At 43.3% G+C, this 18091-nt stretch overlaps 2 protein-coding genes across 3 annotated transcripts in view; both read left to right on the top strand.

Moving 5' to 3' along the window:
• The window catches only part of RADIL (Rap associating with DIL domain), an 85635-nt gene that overhangs the window by 20331 nt on the left and 47213 nt on the right, over positions 1–18091 (top strand). The gene's annotated exons all lie outside the window — the stretch shown is intronic.
• On the top strand, positions 1259–5565 carry PAPOLB (poly(A) polymerase beta). The gene has a single exon (XM_054496056.1). The coding sequence runs from the start codon at positions 1480–1482 to the stop codon at positions 3391–3393; it is 1914 nt and encodes a 637-aa protein (XP_054352031.1). The 5' UTR covers positions 1259–1479; the 3' UTR covers positions 3394–5565.

Raw genomic sequence — 18091 nt, 5'->3', positions numbered from 1 at the left:
AAGGTAGAGTGAAAAACATGAAAGAACAGAATGCCATCTAAAAGGCAGAGAAGCTTGGAAAAGAACAAAATAGTGAAATATTAAGTATTTAAGTGGATATTTCAATGATGCTTAAACAGCAGACTAAATACAACTGAAGAGAGGACTTGGAGGTAATCTGGCATCACCCAGAAAGACACATGGCTTAAGAGACATGGAGGACAGAGTGAGAAGGTTGACAACGTGTCTAGATGAAGAGAATCAGGAGACAGGTTGGAGAACATATTCCGAGGAAGTGCCCAAGAAGCTTCTAGAGATCATAAAAAGCATGACTTCTGATTCGGGAATCAGTGTATCCTGGGTAATATTATATTTTTTATTTTTATTTTTTATTTTATTTATTTTTTTTTGAGATGGAGTTTCACTCTTGTTGCCCAGGCTGGAGTGCAATGGTGTGATCTTGGCTCACCGCAACCTCTGCCTCTCAGGTTCAAGCAATTCTCCTGCCTCAGCCTCCCGAGTAGCTGGGACTACAGGCATGCACCACCACGTCTGGCTAATTTTGTATTTTTAGTAGGGACGGGGTTTCTCCATGTTGAGGCTGGTCTCCAACTCCTGACCTCAGGTGATCTGCCCGCCTCGGCCTCCCAAAGTGCTGGGATTACAGGCGTGAGCCACCGCGCCCAGCCTGGGTAAGATTTATTAAAGAGAAATCTATGCCTGGACACACAGTGGTGGGATCACAGGGCACTAGGGACAGAGACTTTTATAGCTGCCATAAGAAAAGACAGACGAGCAGCAGTTCACCCAGCTGCAGAATTCTCAACGGGAACCAGAGGACAGTAGAATCGCGCCTTTAAAGCATGGCCAGAACACAAATGTTGACCTCGAAATGCTGCCCTAGCTAAACCAACGTCCAGCAACGGCCCAAGAAACAAGACAGAAGCTGCTTTCCACCGCGGGTTCCCACCACGAAGGGGTCTTTGGACTTCCAAAGGGTGCATGTTAGGGTGAAGAGTGCTGAGGGTGCCCCCAATAAGGATGCACATCTGAGATGTCAAGGGGCTTGGAGAGCAAAGAATTAGATGGGTAAAGTTGGGCAAATATGTAAAATAGTGGCAATAAAGGGTTGAGTTTGGCCGGTTATCAACAACGTGAACCCTCCCCACCCCCATCTAGAGCCCCCCCGCGCAGCGGTAAGAGCCCCAGCCCAGAACGCCGTGGCTCCCGTGAGCCCTCGCGCTGGCGGCGGGTGCGCAGGCGCCCGCGCGTGTACGGTAGGTTCTGGAACGCGGCCGCTGAGGGGTCTGGCGCCATGTTGGGGCTGAGGGGAAGGAGGAGAAGCTCCTGAAGCGGCGGGCGCGCAGCGGGAGCGGGAGTGGGGTCGGACCAGGGCAGCTAGAAGCCCTGCCCTTCCCGCCTCAGCGGATCATGACCCGGGCGGCGGCCGCGAAGGTCGCGGTGGTGGGGGACGTGCCCTGGCGGGGCGGGCGCTGAAAGATGATGCCGTTTCCGGTGACAACCCAAGGACCACCGCAGCCGGCGCCGCCGCCGAAGCGCTACGGCATCTCCTCGCCTATCAGCCTAGCGGTCCCCAAGGAGACGGACTGCCTTCTCACCCAGAGGCTAATAGAAACCCTCAGGCCCTTCGGGGTCTTCGAAGAGGAAGGGGAACTGCAGCGCAGGATTTTAGTTTTGGAAAAATTAAATAATCTGGTAAAGGAATGGATACGCGAAATCAGTGAAAGCAAGAGTCTTCCCCAGTCTGTAATTGAAAACGTTGGAGGAAAGATTTTTACGTTTGGCTCTTACAGATTAGGAGTACATACGAAAGGCGCAGATATTGACGCCTTGTGCGTTGCACCAAGTCATGTGGATCGAAGCGACTTTTTCACCTCATTCTATGCTAAACTGAAACTACAGGAGGAAGTAAAAGATTTAAGGGCTGTTGAGGAGGCATTTGTGCCAGTTATCAAACTGTGTTTTGATGGGATAGAGATTGATATTTTATTTGCAAGATTAGCACTACAGACTATTCCAGAAGATTTGGACCTAAGAGATGACAGTCTACTTAAAAATTTAGATATTAGATGCATAAGAAGCCTTAATGGTTGCCGGGTAACCGATGAAATTTTACATCTAGTGCCAAACATTGACAACTTCAGGTTGACTCTGAGAGCCATCAAACTGTGGGCCAAGTGCCACAATATCTATTCCAATATATTAGGTTTCCTCGGAGGTGTTTCCTGGGCCATGCTAGTAGCAAGAACTTGTCAGCTTTATCCAAATGCAGTAGCGTCAACTCTTGTACGGAAATTCTTCTTGGTATTTTCAGAATGGGAATGGCCAAACCCAGTATTACTGAAGGAGCCTGAAGAACGGAATCTTAATTTGCCTGTATGGGACCCAAGAGTAAATCCCAGTGATAGGTACCATCTTATGCCTATCATCACACCAGCATACCCACAGCAGAACTCCACGTACAACGTGTCTATTTCAACCAGGATGGTCATGATTGAGGAGTTTAAACAGGGGCTTGCTATCACACATGAGATTTTGCTAAGTAAGGCGGAGTGGTCCAAACTCTTTGAAGCTCCAAGCTTCTTTCAAAAGTACAAGCATTATATTATACTTCTGGCAAGTGCATCAACAGAAAAACAACATTTAGAATGGGTGGGCTTGGTGGAATCAAAGATCCGAATCCTGGTTGGGAGCTTGGAGAAGAATGAATTTATTACACTGGCACATGTGAATCCACAGTCATTTCCAGCACCCAAAGAAAATCCTGATAAGGAAGAATTTCGTACAATGTGGGTGATTGGGTTAGGGCTAAAAAAGCCAGAAAACTCTGAAATTCTCAGCATTGATCTCACCTATGATATCCAGTCTTTCACAGATACTGTTTATAGGCAAGCAATGAATAGTAAGATGTTTGAGATGGGTATGAAAATTACTGCAATGCATTTAAGAAGAAAGGAACTTCACCAGCTGCTGCCTCATCATGTGCTTCAGGACAAGAAAGCACACTCAACAGAAGGTAGAAGATTGACAGATTTGAACGACAGCAGCTTTGGCTTGTCTGCAGGCTGTGAAAACAGCATGTCTGTGCCTTCATCTACTAGCACTATGAAGACAGGCCCATTGATTAGCAGTTCTCAGGGTAGAAACAGTCCTGCTCTGGCTATAATGACAGCATCTGTGGCTAACATACAGGCTACTGAAATTTCCTTGCAACAGGTGAATACCAGTGAAAGTTCAGGGGTTGCATTAAACGAAAGTATTCCTCACGCTGTCTCTCAACCTGCCATTTCTCCATCACCAAAGGCCATGGTCGCCAGAGTTGTTTCTTCAACATGTCTCATAAGCCATCCAGACCTTCAGGAAACTCAGCAACAAACATATCTAATCCTATAGTTGGAGTCTAGAGGATATTCTTGCCTCATAAAGAAGAAAGGACCAAGAAAACCAAAACAGAAGAGGAGAAAATACAAAGACAAGTACAACTCCATTAGAAAAATTCAGACAGCATCTTCTCTGTTGGCCTCTCAGGGAACATCAGTATAGATCTTTCCAGTATCCCCGTTCTCCCTGCAAATCCAATTCCTGTTATCAAGAATTCAGTAAAACAGGTTGAATGGTTAAAAACAACCTCAAGGGTCCATGAACAATATCTGCCAACTCAACCTGTAGTCTTCAAATACTAAAGAAGGAGAATGAGGGGTATGGGACTAGATATGACTTGAAATAGATTGAGGCTCATTTGGTAACTTCCTTTACTGGGCCAGTCTTGATCAGAAGTCCACATTAGTATGTGACAGCTAGAGGTACTGTTATTAATGTGTCAGCAACAGTTACATTAACTATTTCAAAGGACTACTGCCCTTAAAATGAAAAAACCTTTCAGCTATATTTGTACCTGTGACTGACATCTGGACTGGATTTATGCTTGATGCATTGTTGGGAAAATTTGCAATACAAACTGGTATCAGAATTCCTTATACTGATGAGGCACTTTATATTTTTTATTAGAAAGTAGAACTAATTTTAGATTTTTCAAATTAGTGAATTTTATTTTTCCCTGAAGAGGTTTCTTCACTATTAATCTTAAAATTGGATAGCATTGTGCAGTGGTGTACTATACTTCAGAGAAGGCATAAAAGTACATCTAGCTCAGTCCCTATGAGGTAGCTGTAATCCTTTAAAATGAAATGTCAACTTTAGGGTATGTTTTTGACATCAAAACAACCGTTAGTAGGTCTTTGGTTTTGATGGCACACTGTGGAGAAAGGACACACTGGTTTTAATCTGTAGAACTGTTTTAGAGAGTAATCAGCAATCAAACATTTTCTTTGAGCTATCAAAGCTCCATATTCTCTTGTCCTCAATCATTAGTCCTAAAACAAAAAGGCTTTTTACCTCCCTCTCTTCTCTTTGCTTGTATGCACACAGTATGCTTATGTGCCATTTCACAAGAAAAAAAGAATAATATTCTCTAAACGGTGATGTGAAACTGACAATCCTGTGGCCACATGGCACAAAACCCCAAATATTGGTTACAACGAAACAGCACATTTTAGCAGAACTTTACTAAATGTAATGTCTATGAGATGTGTTTCTGATCTTGGATGACCATTTGATCGCTGCATATGAGAAGTTTTGTACATTCCACAGAATACCTCCTTATAGGAAAGTTAATTTCCAATTGCACACATAAGCAAAAAGGCATTTTCTTCCAGAATTTTAAACACATTTTTATTTTTAAACAATTTATCAAAATTCATCCTAAATTTTACATGTAGAAACATAAAAAAGTAATTTCTAGCAGGCACTTGACATCTTACTGGCTTTCTGCTCTTTTAGTCTACAAAAGATCAGCAATACTTTAAGTTAAAAAAAAAAAAGATCCCTCATAATTAAGCAGTAGAGCATCTATGATTAGGAAATGTGAGGGGCAACAGATGTGAATGAATGAAAGTTGAGTCTTTCTTAATCTAGACAGCAAACTTAACAGGCTTTCCAATTAGCCTTGCTTTAACCCCTCCTGTCCCTCCTCTAACTGCACTTTTCATGTTAAACTGCAATTACTTAAACTCCTTTCCTGTCCTTTTGCATTAATTTTCCAAAGTTGGAATATAGTCATGTCCTTTTAGGCTGTAGAGACTTTTCTTTCACCATTACCTTCTGATGTGTAGTATACAGTATTTCTTTTTCTCACATCTTTGCCCTTTCACGACAATAATAAATCGGGTGAAGTGTGCACAATATCTATATTTTGAATGGCTACGGCGTTAGGTTGAAATGGCCAGGCACAAATTTAGTCTGGTCATTTTGTTTACACATTGGGAAAAAAATTAGTTTATTAAACATTACCTGTAACTGTGTCTGTTTTACCAAGCTGGAACCTTGGGAGTTTTTATTTCCAATTTTTATTACCTGAATGTCAGACTGTTTTTTCATGTGATGTACCTAGTGAGTGGAGTTTGCTTTGTTTTATGGTATCTATACTCCTGGTATATTCAAGCACTGTTTCGAAAACAGATGACTTATTTCTCCATTAAAAATGCAATAAAAATAAATGGCAAACAAGCAAAGTGAAACTAAAATACGGGATAATAGTACGATTTAAATCTAAGATATGAATTCAGATGTACTTACACTGTTCTGAAGGAGGGTAGAGACACTGATGAACTTTTCGACCTTACTAAGTCTAGAATGTAATAATGTTTAGGGAAACATGAAAAGGTTAAAATTTCAAATAAGTAAAGGTAAAAAATGAAGTTACGCTGAATCCAGAAGAAGGCAAGAAAGAAAGGGGGAAAGCATGCAAAAAAATAGAGTAAAAAGAAAACACAATCTATGGTCATGGAAATGAAACCAAATATATCTGTCACTACAATAAATGGACCAAACTTCCTGATTAAAAAAGGCAGAGATGGTCAGATTCCATGGGAAAACCAAGTCCAACTGTATGCTGTTTTACTTAAAAGAGACACAACCAAAATAAAAGAATGGAAAAAAGGCATGCTAATGAAAAGAAGCTGGTATAATAACAACGTCATTCAAGTAGGTGTCAGAGCAAAAATAATTATTAAGGGCAAGAGGACCATGCATTAATGATAGAAGACCTACCGCATCAGGAACATTTAATGATTTAAAACTTGTCTGCACCTAATAACTCAGCCTCAACATAAAATAACAAAGATGAACAGAAATTGCTAAATGTGTCATTATCATAGAAGATTTCAAAACAGCCTTTCATTAATTGATATCAAGCAGATAAAAATAGAAGGGAAACAGTTTTTGAACACAGTCCAGTATAGTGGCTGGTGGACTTTTCGTATTAAGGACCACATAGTAAATATTTTCAGCTTTGTGAAGCCATCCGGTCTCTGTCACAGCTACTTAACTCTGCCTTTGTAGAGGGCAATCAGTCATAGACAATATGTAAACAGATGGCCAGGGCTGGATTTGTCACCCATCCCCCTCAGCCATTGTTTGCCATCAATGATCTGGTGAATGTTTATTATAGAACCTTCTACCCCACAGTTGGAAAATGCATATTCTCAAGTAAGCATTGGGCGTGCACAAAAATTAACCTTTTGCTATATCAAAAGTAATATTTAACATACTTCAAAGTATCTGATTTATAGGACATGTTCTCTGACCACAGAACAGTAAGTTAGAAATTAAGTAACAAATAGCATAAAGAAGACACAGAAAAGCTCAAGTCATGAAAGAAGAGATTGGTACAATTAAGAGATTTTGTTCATCAGATAATGAATGAACAGTGAAAAGTGAGAAACTGAAAAACAGGCCCTAAGCTGGGAGAAGATTTTGTGATAAGATAAAACTGACAAATGATTACTATCCAGAATATATTAAGGATGACAAAGGAAAAAGTCTATTTTAAAGATCAACAGGCCAGGTGCAGTAGCTCATGCCTGTAATCCCAGCACTTTGGGAGGTCGAGGCAGGTGGATTGCTTGAGGCCAGGAGTTCAAGACCAGCCTGGGCAACATGGCAAAAACCCATCACTACTAAAAATACAAAAATTAGCTGGGCGTGGTGGCACGTACCTGTAGTCCCAGTATGTACCTGTCAGTCCCAGGAGGCTGATGCAGGAGAATCTCTTGAATCCAGGAGGTGAAGGTTGCAGTGAGCTGAGATCACGCCACTGCACTCCAGCCTGGGTGATGGTGAGAGTCTGTCTAAAAAAAGAAAAAAAAGCTGGATTCAGTGGTTCATGCTTGTAAGCCCAGCATTTTGGGAGGCCGAGGTGAGCGGATCACTTGAGGCCAGGAGTTTGATTCCAGCCTGGCCAATGTGGTGAAACTCCACCTTTTGTATTTTTCTATGCTAGAAATACAAAAATTCGCTGGGCATGATCATGCACACCTCTAATCCTAGCTGCTTGGGAAGCTGAGGCATGAGAATCGCTTGAACCCAGGAGGCGGAGGTGTCAGTGAGCTGAGATCATGCCACTGCACTCCAGCCTGAGTGACAGAGCAAGACTCTTGTCTCAAAAAATGAAAACAATAAAATCCCCAACAACCCAGTTTTAAAAATGGGCCAAAGAAGCGCATAAGCATTTCACGGAAGAGGAGCTAGGAACGGCCAATAAATATGAAAAGAAGCCCAATCTCAGTAGTAACAACGAAAATGCAATATAAGACCAGAGAGGTATTTCTTTCTTTTTTTTTTTTTTTACAAAAATAAAAAAGTCTAACAGTGTGTAGGTATGGTGAGGATGAGGAGCAATGGAAACTCGAACATGGTGCCAATGAGAACATGGTACAAATTGTTTTGGCCCCTTTGGGAAGCAGCTTGGTCTTATCTAGCACAGTTGATGGGCCCACACTCTGCGTTCCAATTAGCCTCCTTGTAGGTCTTCACCCTTGTGCTGTGGGACACTGATGTACTTCATCTTACTGATCCCCTTAGTCTTTGGGGTGACCAGAGTCTGTGGGACCACAGCCATGTCCAGAATTCTACACACGTTCTGGTTTACCTCCAGTGTGCCATTTAACTACCATATTTTCTCTGGTATTTCTCGTGGTGGTAGAAAAGTCAGGAAGCATTTGAAAATGAGTATGAGAGTGTTTATGTCAACGTTTTGTAGTAGCCTAAAGTTCCAAACAATCCGCATATCCATCAATGAGGGAATGGCTGGATGGTGGCATATTCGTGCAATAAATACCATAAAGTTATGAAATTAAACCATAGCTGCCTGCGTCAGTGTTAGCTGTGTGTCATCACGTTGAGGGGGAAAGCACATTGCAGAAAAATGCACAGAGTGTGACACCATTTATATAAGGTTTCAAAATAAGCAAAGTACAGCGGTATAATTTAGGGTTCCAAAAATGTGTGGTGTAACTATAAATGAAAAAAGGCCATGTTAAACATGGAATCCAGGAAAGTGATTCCCTTTGGTAGGGTGAGAGGTGGCGACAGGCAGGAAGATGTGCTTGGGAGGGTTGATGTGATTCTGGAACTAGTCCATTCTTTTTAGGTTGGGTGGTGGATGAAATGGTGTTCGTTTTGTTATTAGTCTAAGTTACAAATGCTTTCATATGTGTGAAATATAATTAAACGACCAATACCAAAGTGGTATCTTTTTGTTTTTGTTTGTTTGTTTGTTTGTTTTGAGACGGAGTCTTGCTCTGTCGCCCAGGGTGGAGTGCAGTGGTGCCATCTGGGCTCACTCTAACCTCCGCCTCCCGGGTTCAAGTAATTCTCCTGGCTCAGCCTTCCGAGTAGCTGGGATTACAGGCGCCCGCCACCATGCCCAGCCAATTTTTGTATTTTTAGTAGAGACAGGATTTCACCATATTGGCCAGGCTGGTCTCGAACTCCTGACCTCAGGTGATCTGCCCGCCTCGGCCTCCCAAAGTGCTGGGATTACAGGCGTGAGCCACCGCGCCTGGCCCAAAGTGATAACCTCTTTATCAACAATAACAAAAACCAAACACCACCCTCCCCAGAAACAAAAGCAAACAAACAGAAAACCCCACCTAATGCCTCCTCATCAGTTTGGAATTGCATTTGGCCAGGTTAGAGTAGCTTGGGTACAATACAGGTTTATTTCACCTAACAGTTAAGTTCAGGGCTGGTAACGTGGCTTTCCTGTCACCAGGGACCAGGCTTTTGCTACTTTCCGCCCCATCATTCTAGTGCATGCCTTGTATCTTCAGGGTTACCTCAAGATGCAGGATGGTCATAGGGCCCCTGCCATCACATCTTCATTGAAGGCAGGAAGAAAGAAGGAAGACGGGGAAGGGCAAAGGTGTACCTGCAAACTGCCCACTTATGGAGCTTTCAGAGAAGTCCCAATGGCGGCATCCCCTCATCTTTCACGGACTGCACCATAGTCACGTGGCTGTGCCTACCTGCAAGGGAGACAGGAAAATGTCGCTTTTCTTAGCTGGGTACATCCCCTCACCAATAGCTTAGGGCTTATGCTATTAAGAGGAAGGAGAGAATGTCTAGTAAATGGCAATGATAGTCTTCTCTTTCACAACACACATATATTTAGAAGTTCAAAATCACTTCCAAATAACTTTCCATGTACACCTAGTGTCTTTTTTTTTTTTTTTTTTTTTGAGACAGAGTTTCGCTGCTATTGCCCAGGCTAGAGTGCAGTGGCGTGATCTCGGCTCACTGCAACCTCCGCCTCCCAGGTTCAAACGATTCTCCTGCCTCAGCCTCCCAAGTAGCTGGGATTACAGGCACCTGCCACTATGCCTGGGTAATTTTGTATTTTTAGTACAGGCGGGGTTTCTCCATGTTGGTCAGACTGGTCTTAAACTCCTGACCTCAGGTGATCTGCCCGCCTCAGCCTCCCAAAGTGCTGGGATTACAGGTGTGAGCCAACATGCCCGGCCTACCCCCAGCATCTTAAAGTCAACAGTGGCACATGGAATCTCCATCATTCTTTGAGTATTTGACTTCCTTTCTGCTTTTTAAAAGGCTCATGTGTTTAGGTGAGGCCCACCTGGATAATCTCCCTTTTGATGAACCCAAAGTGAACTGATGAGTAAACTTATTTACATATCTGCAAAAATCTCTTTTGCCATACAACGAAACATAATCATGAAATGACACCAACAGTTCCCACTCACACTCAAGGTTGGAGGGCAGGTTATGCAAAGCAAGGGTCACTGGGGGTCATCTTAGAATTCTGGCTACCACAGTCTGCCCTCTGGCCTCCAGTGATCCATAGTTACACCCACATGCAAAACGCACTCACCCCATCTCAAGGTCCCCCAGTCTCATCCTATTATAGTATCAGTTCAAGTCTAAAAATCTCATCATCTTAATCTAAATCAGGTGTGAATGGAGCTTCTGGGTATAATCCATTAAGTACCACTCTTGGGGCACTATTTCTTTCCATCTGTGGACTTGTAACACTAAAGACACAAGTATCTGCCCCAACCCTCCCAACTTACAAGGGTGGGACAGGCATAGGGTAACCGTCACTCTGGTTCAAAAGTGAGGGAAATGAGCCAGGTGCGGTGGCTCACACGTGTAATCCCAGCACTTTGGGAGGCCGAGGCGGGTGGATCACGTGAGGTCAGGAGTTCGAGACCAGCCTGGCCACCATGGTGAAACCCCATCTCTACCAAAACTACAAAAATTAGCAGGGTGTGGTGGCACATGCCTGTAATCCCAGCTACTCGGGAGGCTAAGGCAAAAGAACCACTTGAAAGACGGAGGTTACAGTGAGCCAAGATTGTGCCAGTGTACCCCAGCCTGGGCTACAAAGTGAGGCTCTGTCTTAAAAAAAAAAAAAAAAAAAAAAAGCAGCAGCAGCAGCAGAGGAGAGGGGAAATGATCACTCTTGTAATTCCAGCATTTTGGGATGCTATGGTGGGAGGATGGCTTGAGACCAGGAGTTCGAGACCAGGAGTTCAAGACCAGTCTGGGCAACATAGCAAGACCCCGTCTCTACAAAAAATAAAAAATTAGTCAGGCATGGTGGCACACACGTGTGTTCCCAGCTACTCAGGAGGCTTAGATGGGAGGATTGCTTGAACCTAGGAGTCTGAGGTTGCAGTGAGCTTTGAACATGCCACTGCACTCCATCCTGGGCAACAGAGCTAGACCCTGTTTCAATAAATACATAAATAAATAATAGGAGAAAATGGAAGGTAAAAAGGTGCCACTGGCCTGGCCCAAAGCATTTTTGAACTCTAGTGAGGCAAATTCCAGTGGAAGTTCTTTTGTTTCGTTCCAAGGCCTGGGGTTAGTCTCTCAGCTCTGCCCTCTGTCCTCTTGGTGCCACGTTCTGGGATCTTGGCTTCATCCTCTGAGTCATCTTTCCCTCTGCATGGACGGTAGCATGTTTATCAGCCACTTCCTGTCTGTAGCCACCCCCTTCATTTTTCAGTGTCTCTGTTCCCTTCAGTCTAGGCCAGCCAGTGTTTCTGCTGGTATAATTTTCTGAAGAGCCTGTGGGCCGGATGAGGATTTCATGAGAATTCACTCCATCAGACAGAAGCCACATCCATAAATGTCTCTGAGATAATCCCTTCTCTACTTTCAGCTTCTGGTGAGATGGTGGAGGGACAGTGCTCTTGAACTTCCTTGAGGTCCTCTGTTTTGACTAAGAAAAATATATGAGGAACACCCTTACTCTACTGAGTCATTTATGTGGCCAGATACCCTGACCTTTTGGTCTTCCTGGGTTTCAGCAAAGGGTTGTCCAGGCCCACACTTGGTTTTTCCTCTGTGCGTCCCATCAGAAGCCATTTCTGACGTTTGGCATCTCTTGTCATCTGGAAAGGCTGCGCATTTTCAAACTTGCCCAGTCCTGGTTCTTTTTTTGCTGAACACTTCTTTAATTTCTCTCTCTCCTGTTGCCTCTCACCATAAGCAGCAAGAAGAAACCAGGTGGCACCTTCTACCCTCTGCTTGGAAACCTCCTTGGCCATCTCTTCAGGTTCAGCATTTGCAAATTCTGCTTTCCAGCAACTGCAGGATGACATATTCAGTGAACTCCCTGCCCTCACATAACAAGAACCCGCCTTCCTCCAGTTTCCAGTAACATGCCCCTCACTTCCTTCTCAGCCTTCACTGGCAGCCTTGTGAGCATTTAGGTTTCTGCTGTTTGCAGCAATTTTGCCTTTCTCTGAGGTGATTTAGGAAAGTTCTCACTGTATTCTGAGAAAGAAGCAGTGTCTTTACTGTGCACATTTCCTAGTAGCCTGTTCAAGGGAATGTAGACTTTTCCCATCCTGCTTCTCAGAGTCCTTCTAGCCTCCACCTATTGCCTGATTACCAAAGCACCTTCATGTTTTAGGTATTTGTTACAGTAGCACCCCATTTCCTGGCTCTAAAATCTGAACTTTTCTTTTTTTTTTTTTTGAGATGGAGTTTTGCTCTTGTCACCCAGGCAATGGCATGAGCTTGGCTAACTGCAACTTCCACCTCCCACATTCAAGCGATTCTCCTGCCTCAGCCTCCTAAGTAGCTGGGATTATGGGTGTGCACCACCATGCCCGGCTACTTTTTTTTTGTATTTTTAGTAGAGATGGGGTTTCACCATGTTGGCAAGGCTGGTCTTGAACTCCTGACCTCAGATGATCCCCCCTCCTTGGCCTCCCAAAGTGCTGGGATTCCAGGTGTGAGCCACCACGCTCGGCCCTGAACTTGCTTTCTATTACTTGCAACTACAAGTGCAGCTTAAAATTATACTATTTAACTTACATTTTCCACAAGTCAGGAGTCCAGGCACGGGAGAGCTGGACCCTCTGCCCAGGTCTCACACGGCTGCACTCAAGGTATCGGCTGGGCTGCGTTCCTCTCTGGAGCTCAGGGGCCTCTTTCAGACTCACAAGGTTGTTGGCAGAGTTCAATTCCTTGTGGTTTTAGGACTGAAGTCTCTGCATCTCTCCCCTCCTCTCTCACTGGCTCACAGCCGTGGACCACTCTCAGCTCCCAGTGACTGTCAGGTTGCCCTGTGATGCCCTGGAGAACTGCCCTGGCATCACACACATCTCACACCTCAAACCTCTCTGATTTCTCTTCCGTGACCAGCTGGAGAGAACTCTGGGCTTTGAAGGAGAACACGTAATTAGGTTCGGCCCAGCAAATAATCTCCATATCTCAAAGTCAGCTGATAGACAACCTTAATTACATCTACAGAATCTCTTCTGCCATGCAGCATAATCACAGAGTGAGCCCAGGGGGCAGAGACTATGGAGCCCTCTTAGAATTCTGCCCACCATAGTGACTTTCCATGCTTTCTCTGTGCTTATATTATTCTGCAGGGGACTTCTTACACATGTATATACGTACATACAGGGTTCTTTCTGTCAAAGGTTTTTTTTTTTTTTTTTTTTTTTTTTTTTTTTTTTTTTAAAGGGATCATCTGTGTAGTGTGGGTAAAAGGAATGAAGAAAAAAATAAAAAGAAAATAATGAGGGAATCATATACTTAGTTTTCTGTATTTTTCATACCAGATCCTCTCTGGAAATTACATCGTGTGTTATACCTCCAATTCATTCATCTTAATGGTTATGGAATATTCCTTGGTGTAGACGAAACACTCTGTGTATTTGGGGACTGTTAGGAACAATTTTGCAACATACATTCCTACATATACTATATTTCACCAAAGAAGTTATCAGTAGTAAGATCACCAGTGTTAACCACCATAAAAAATACAATTAAACTAGGACATAATACTTTCTTATTACCTAGGTTTTTTATTTTTGTACTTAAGCTATGTTGTATCTAAAGATTTATTTCAACACAGATTTTGATCTGTATTCGTTTTGTGTGTAGGCAGAAAGGTATGCAGGAGTGAAATGAATTTAGAGTCTAAGTCTTTTCAAATGAGAGCCGTCCCTGTCCACACTCCCCACACAGTATCATTTTCTTTGTCCTCAAGAGGATTGGTGATGTGGCATCCCCTGCTGTCTCTAGTACGTTCTTCCACGCCACTTGCATATTCAGTCTGCAAGTTTGTTGCAGATAACAGCTGGAAGGTATGTTCATTCTTTGGATGGTCCTGAATTAACTGAAATGTTGCAGAATCTCGCCCCAGGCAACAACAACCAAGTTCTAGCCTCACCGCTGCAGCCTGGCTGACATTCCACAGAATACAGGATGCCTTCTAGTTCCAGAGATGTTAGAAGATAAACACGTGTTGTTTAGGAGTTGATGGAATTGATCCTATCAACGTTCATTCATTCATTCATTCATTCTTGCAGTAGAATGAAAACTGTGTACACTTAAAAATTTTTACTTATTTTCACCAAAGTTATATATATATGTGCACAGTTAAAGCAATACTTTCTCATTACTAATTAAAAGCAAAACAGCAGTTATCTGCCATAGCCGTTCCTTCTTCCCAGTTTTGAACTCCCCACAACCACTTTCAACTGTGAACTGTTTCGTTCTGGCTTTTAATTCCCTTTTTTTTTTTTTTTGAGACAGAGTTTCCCTCTGGTTGCCCAGGCTGGAGTGCAATGGCACGATCTTGGCTCACCACAACCTCTGCCTCCCAGGTTCAAACGATTCTCCTGCTTCAGTCGCCTAAGTGGCTGGGATTACAGGCATGTGCCACCACACCCGGCTAATTTTGTATTTTCAGTAGAAATGAGGTTTCTCCATGTTGGTCAGGCTAGTCTCAAACTCCTGACCTCAGGTGATCTGCCCGCCTTGGCCTCCCAAAGTGCTGGGATTACAGGCGTGAGCCACCACGCCCGGCCTAATTCCGTCTTTAACAAACGTGTCCTACTATGTCTTGATTTTTAAAAATTTCAGACATTTTCTAATGACTTCCTTCAATGGAAAATGAGAACTTAGGTCTTTTCACCACCCCCCCTCCAAATTTCCAATTCCTATTGCCCAATCATCTCAATATAGCCATTTTTTTTTTAGATTAATAATCAGGGTTTACATTTTTATGATGTATAGCTTTTCACAACTAAAGATGGGTCTATACAAATATTGTTTTTCCTTCCTGTCCAAGTTTTATTTTTCTTTGTAGATAATTATTGTCCTTCTTGCTTGTCTGTTCTTTTCCTTGGTACTTTTCATTATTTCCGCGTTCCCGTAACACTCTGTTAATTGTCTTCCCTCTTTTAAGATGTTCAGATATATTCGATATCTTATCAGTTTCAGCTTCTTGGAGCTATCTTCCTTGTCTCTGTTGGACTGGGGGCTTATGACATAAAGAAATGTAGTTGTTGGTTTTTTTTTTTTTAAACTTTTATTATAAGAGGTATTTTTATACCTCTTATAATATGGTAATTTTATACCATAAAATTACCTGTTTTTAGTATACAATTGAATGAATTTTTAGTAAATTTTTAGTAAATTTAGTAAATTTACAAAGTTTAGTAAATTTACACAGTCCAGTCTTAGCAATTTTTTTTTTTTGAGACGGGGTCTCACTCAGTCACCCAGTCTGGACAGTCACCCAGGCTGGAGTGCAGTGGTGTGATCTCAGCTCACTGCACCCTCCACCATCTCCCAGGTTCAAGCCGTCCTCCTGATTCAGCCTCCCGAGTTAGCTAGGACTACAGATGTGTGCCACCATGCCTGACTTATTTTTGTATTTTTGGTAGAGACAGGGTTCCACCATGTTACCCAGGCTAGTCTCGAACTCCTGAGCTCAAGCGATCCGCCTGCCTCGGCCTCCCTAAGTGCTGGGATTACAGGCGAGAGCCACCGCACCCAGCTGGCACGTTTTCATCACCAAAAGATCCTTTGTGTCTATTAGCAGTCTGCTGGTCCCACCCCCAGACCCAGGCAGCCCCTGATCAGTTTTCTGGCTCTATACATTTGCTTTTTCCAGATATTTCATATACATAGAGTCATACCTGTGTGTTTTTTGTTTTTTGATTTTTTTTTGTATGTAGCTTTTTTCACGTAGCATAATATTTTTGAGGCTCATCCATGTTGTAAGGGGTATCATCAGTATTTTGTTCCTTTTCATTGCTAAACAGTAGCCTATCGTATGGATAGATTTTGTTCATCTGTTCACCTGTTGATGGACATTTGGATTATTTCTCCCTTGTTGACTATTCTGGATAATGCTGCCGTGAACATTTGTGCATAAGCATTAGCGTGGACATGTATTTTTTACTTCTCTTGGGCATATACCTAGGAGTTGAACTTATGAGTCACAGGTAAATTCATGTGTAACATTTTAACACACCGACAAGCTGTTCTCCACAATGGCTGCACCATCTTACTTTCCAGCAATCGTGTATGAGGGGTCCAGTCTTTCTGCACTCTTGATATTGTTTACCTTTTTTGTTATTGTTGTTTGGTGAGACGGAGTCTTGCTCTATTGCCCAGTTGCAGTGCATTGGCATGATCTTGGCTCACTGTAACCTCTGCCTCCTGGGTTCAGGCAATTCTTCTGCCTCAGCCTCATGAGCAGCTGGGATTACAGGCACTTGCTACCACACCCGGGTAATTTTTGTATCTTTAGTAGAGACTGGGTTTTACCATCTTGGACAGGCTGGTCTTGAACTCCTGACCTCAAGTGATCCGCCCACCGTGGCCTCCCAAAGTGCTGGGATTACAGGTGTAAGCCACCGCGCCTGGCCTGTTTAGCTTTTTTATTATAACCATGGTAGTGGATGTGAAGTGGTGTCTTATTGTGGTTTTCCTCTGCATTTCCCAAATGACTAATGATGTTGAGCATTTTTTATTGTATTTTAATGTACTTATTGGCCATGTATATTTATTCTTTGAAGAAATGTTTATTCAAATCCTTGCCCATTAAAAAAATGTGGTTGGGGCTGGGCACGGTGGCTCATGCCTATAATCCCAGCACTTTGGGAAGCCGAGGCGGGTGGATCACCTGAGGTCAGGAGTTTTGAGGCCAGCCTGGCCAACATGGTGAAACCCCATCTCTACTAAAAATATGAAAATTAGCCAGGCATGGTGGCACACACCTGTAATCCCAGCTACTTGGGAGGCTGAGGCAGGAGAATCGCTTGAACCTGGAAGGCGGAGGTTGCAGTGAGCTGAGATGGCACCACTGCACTCCAGCCTGGGCAACAAGAGCAAGACTTTGTCTCAAAAAAATAAAAAAAGAAAAGAAAAAAAAAATGACAGATGCAGGGGAGGGAAGGGAGTTGGAATCATTTTCTAGATGGCAAGGGAAGACTCCCCCACCAAAGTTAAAACTCAAGATACTTAAAAAACAATAGGGTCGGATGCGGTGGCTCACGCCTGTAATCCCAACACTTTGGGAGGCTGAGGCGGGCGGATCACGAGGTCAGGAGATCGAGACCACACTGGACAACATGGTGAAACCCCGTCTCTCCTAAAAATATAAAAATTAGCTGGGCATGGTGGCAGGCGCCCGTAATTCCAGCTACTCAGCAGGCTGAGGCAGGAGAATCACTTGAACCAGGGAGTCAGAGGTTGCAGTAAGCCAAGATCGCACCACTGCACTCCAGCCTGGCGACAGAGCGAGACTCCGTCTCTTTAAAAAAAAAAAAAAAGAAGAAGATTGTAGCTCTGGGACAAAAGAGACAAATACGCAGTGGTGCCTGAGATGAAACAGCGCCCTCCATAGGGCTGTCACTGTTGGTGGCGTGCCCAGCGCCATGCTGGACGTGGTGAGCAGCACTGTGCTTTGCTGGTCACCGTGACCCTCTCTAAGAAAGGGCTCACAGGCTTCCCAGGGTAACTGGCTACGGCCCCTGGTTTCGGCTGGAGAAAGTTCTCGGTTACGCCACGCTACTCTCTCCTCGGCACAGCCCCAGAGAGCTCTGTCTCCATCTGTGTCTGCCTAACAAATGGCTTAAGCATTTTATCTCCTCAGTTACCCATTATCTTAATTAGGTTTTCAGTTGCGCAATTGTTGTTCCCTGAGTTAGACTCTAATTAGTGTGAGGCGGTCCAAGTTTCATCATGGAAATAATACCCTAGAGTATGTAAAAAAATAATTTCTTCCCCCTCTAAAAAAATGGAACCTCTCAATTTGCCGAAAATTTGGAAAGTAAGTGAAAGTATCAAGGAGGAGAAATCACCTGTCAGGTCACCTCCCGGAGAGAATCATTTTCAACGTTTTGGTGCTTTTCATTCTGGTGTTTTCTTACTGTATGCATTCATTTACTTCATTTATTGATCGATTAGAGAT

Source organism: Pongo pygmaeus, chromosome 6 (assembly GCF_028885625.2).
Source record: "Pongo pygmaeus isolate AG05252 chromosome 6, NHGRI_mPonPyg2-v2.0_pri, whole genome shotgun sequence".
Lineage (NCBI taxonomy): Eukaryota > Metazoa > Chordata > Mammalia > Primates > Hominidae > Pongo > Pongo pygmaeus.
Note: the sequence above shows the minus strand (reverse complement) of the source record. Positions and strands in the feature narration are given on the sequence as shown.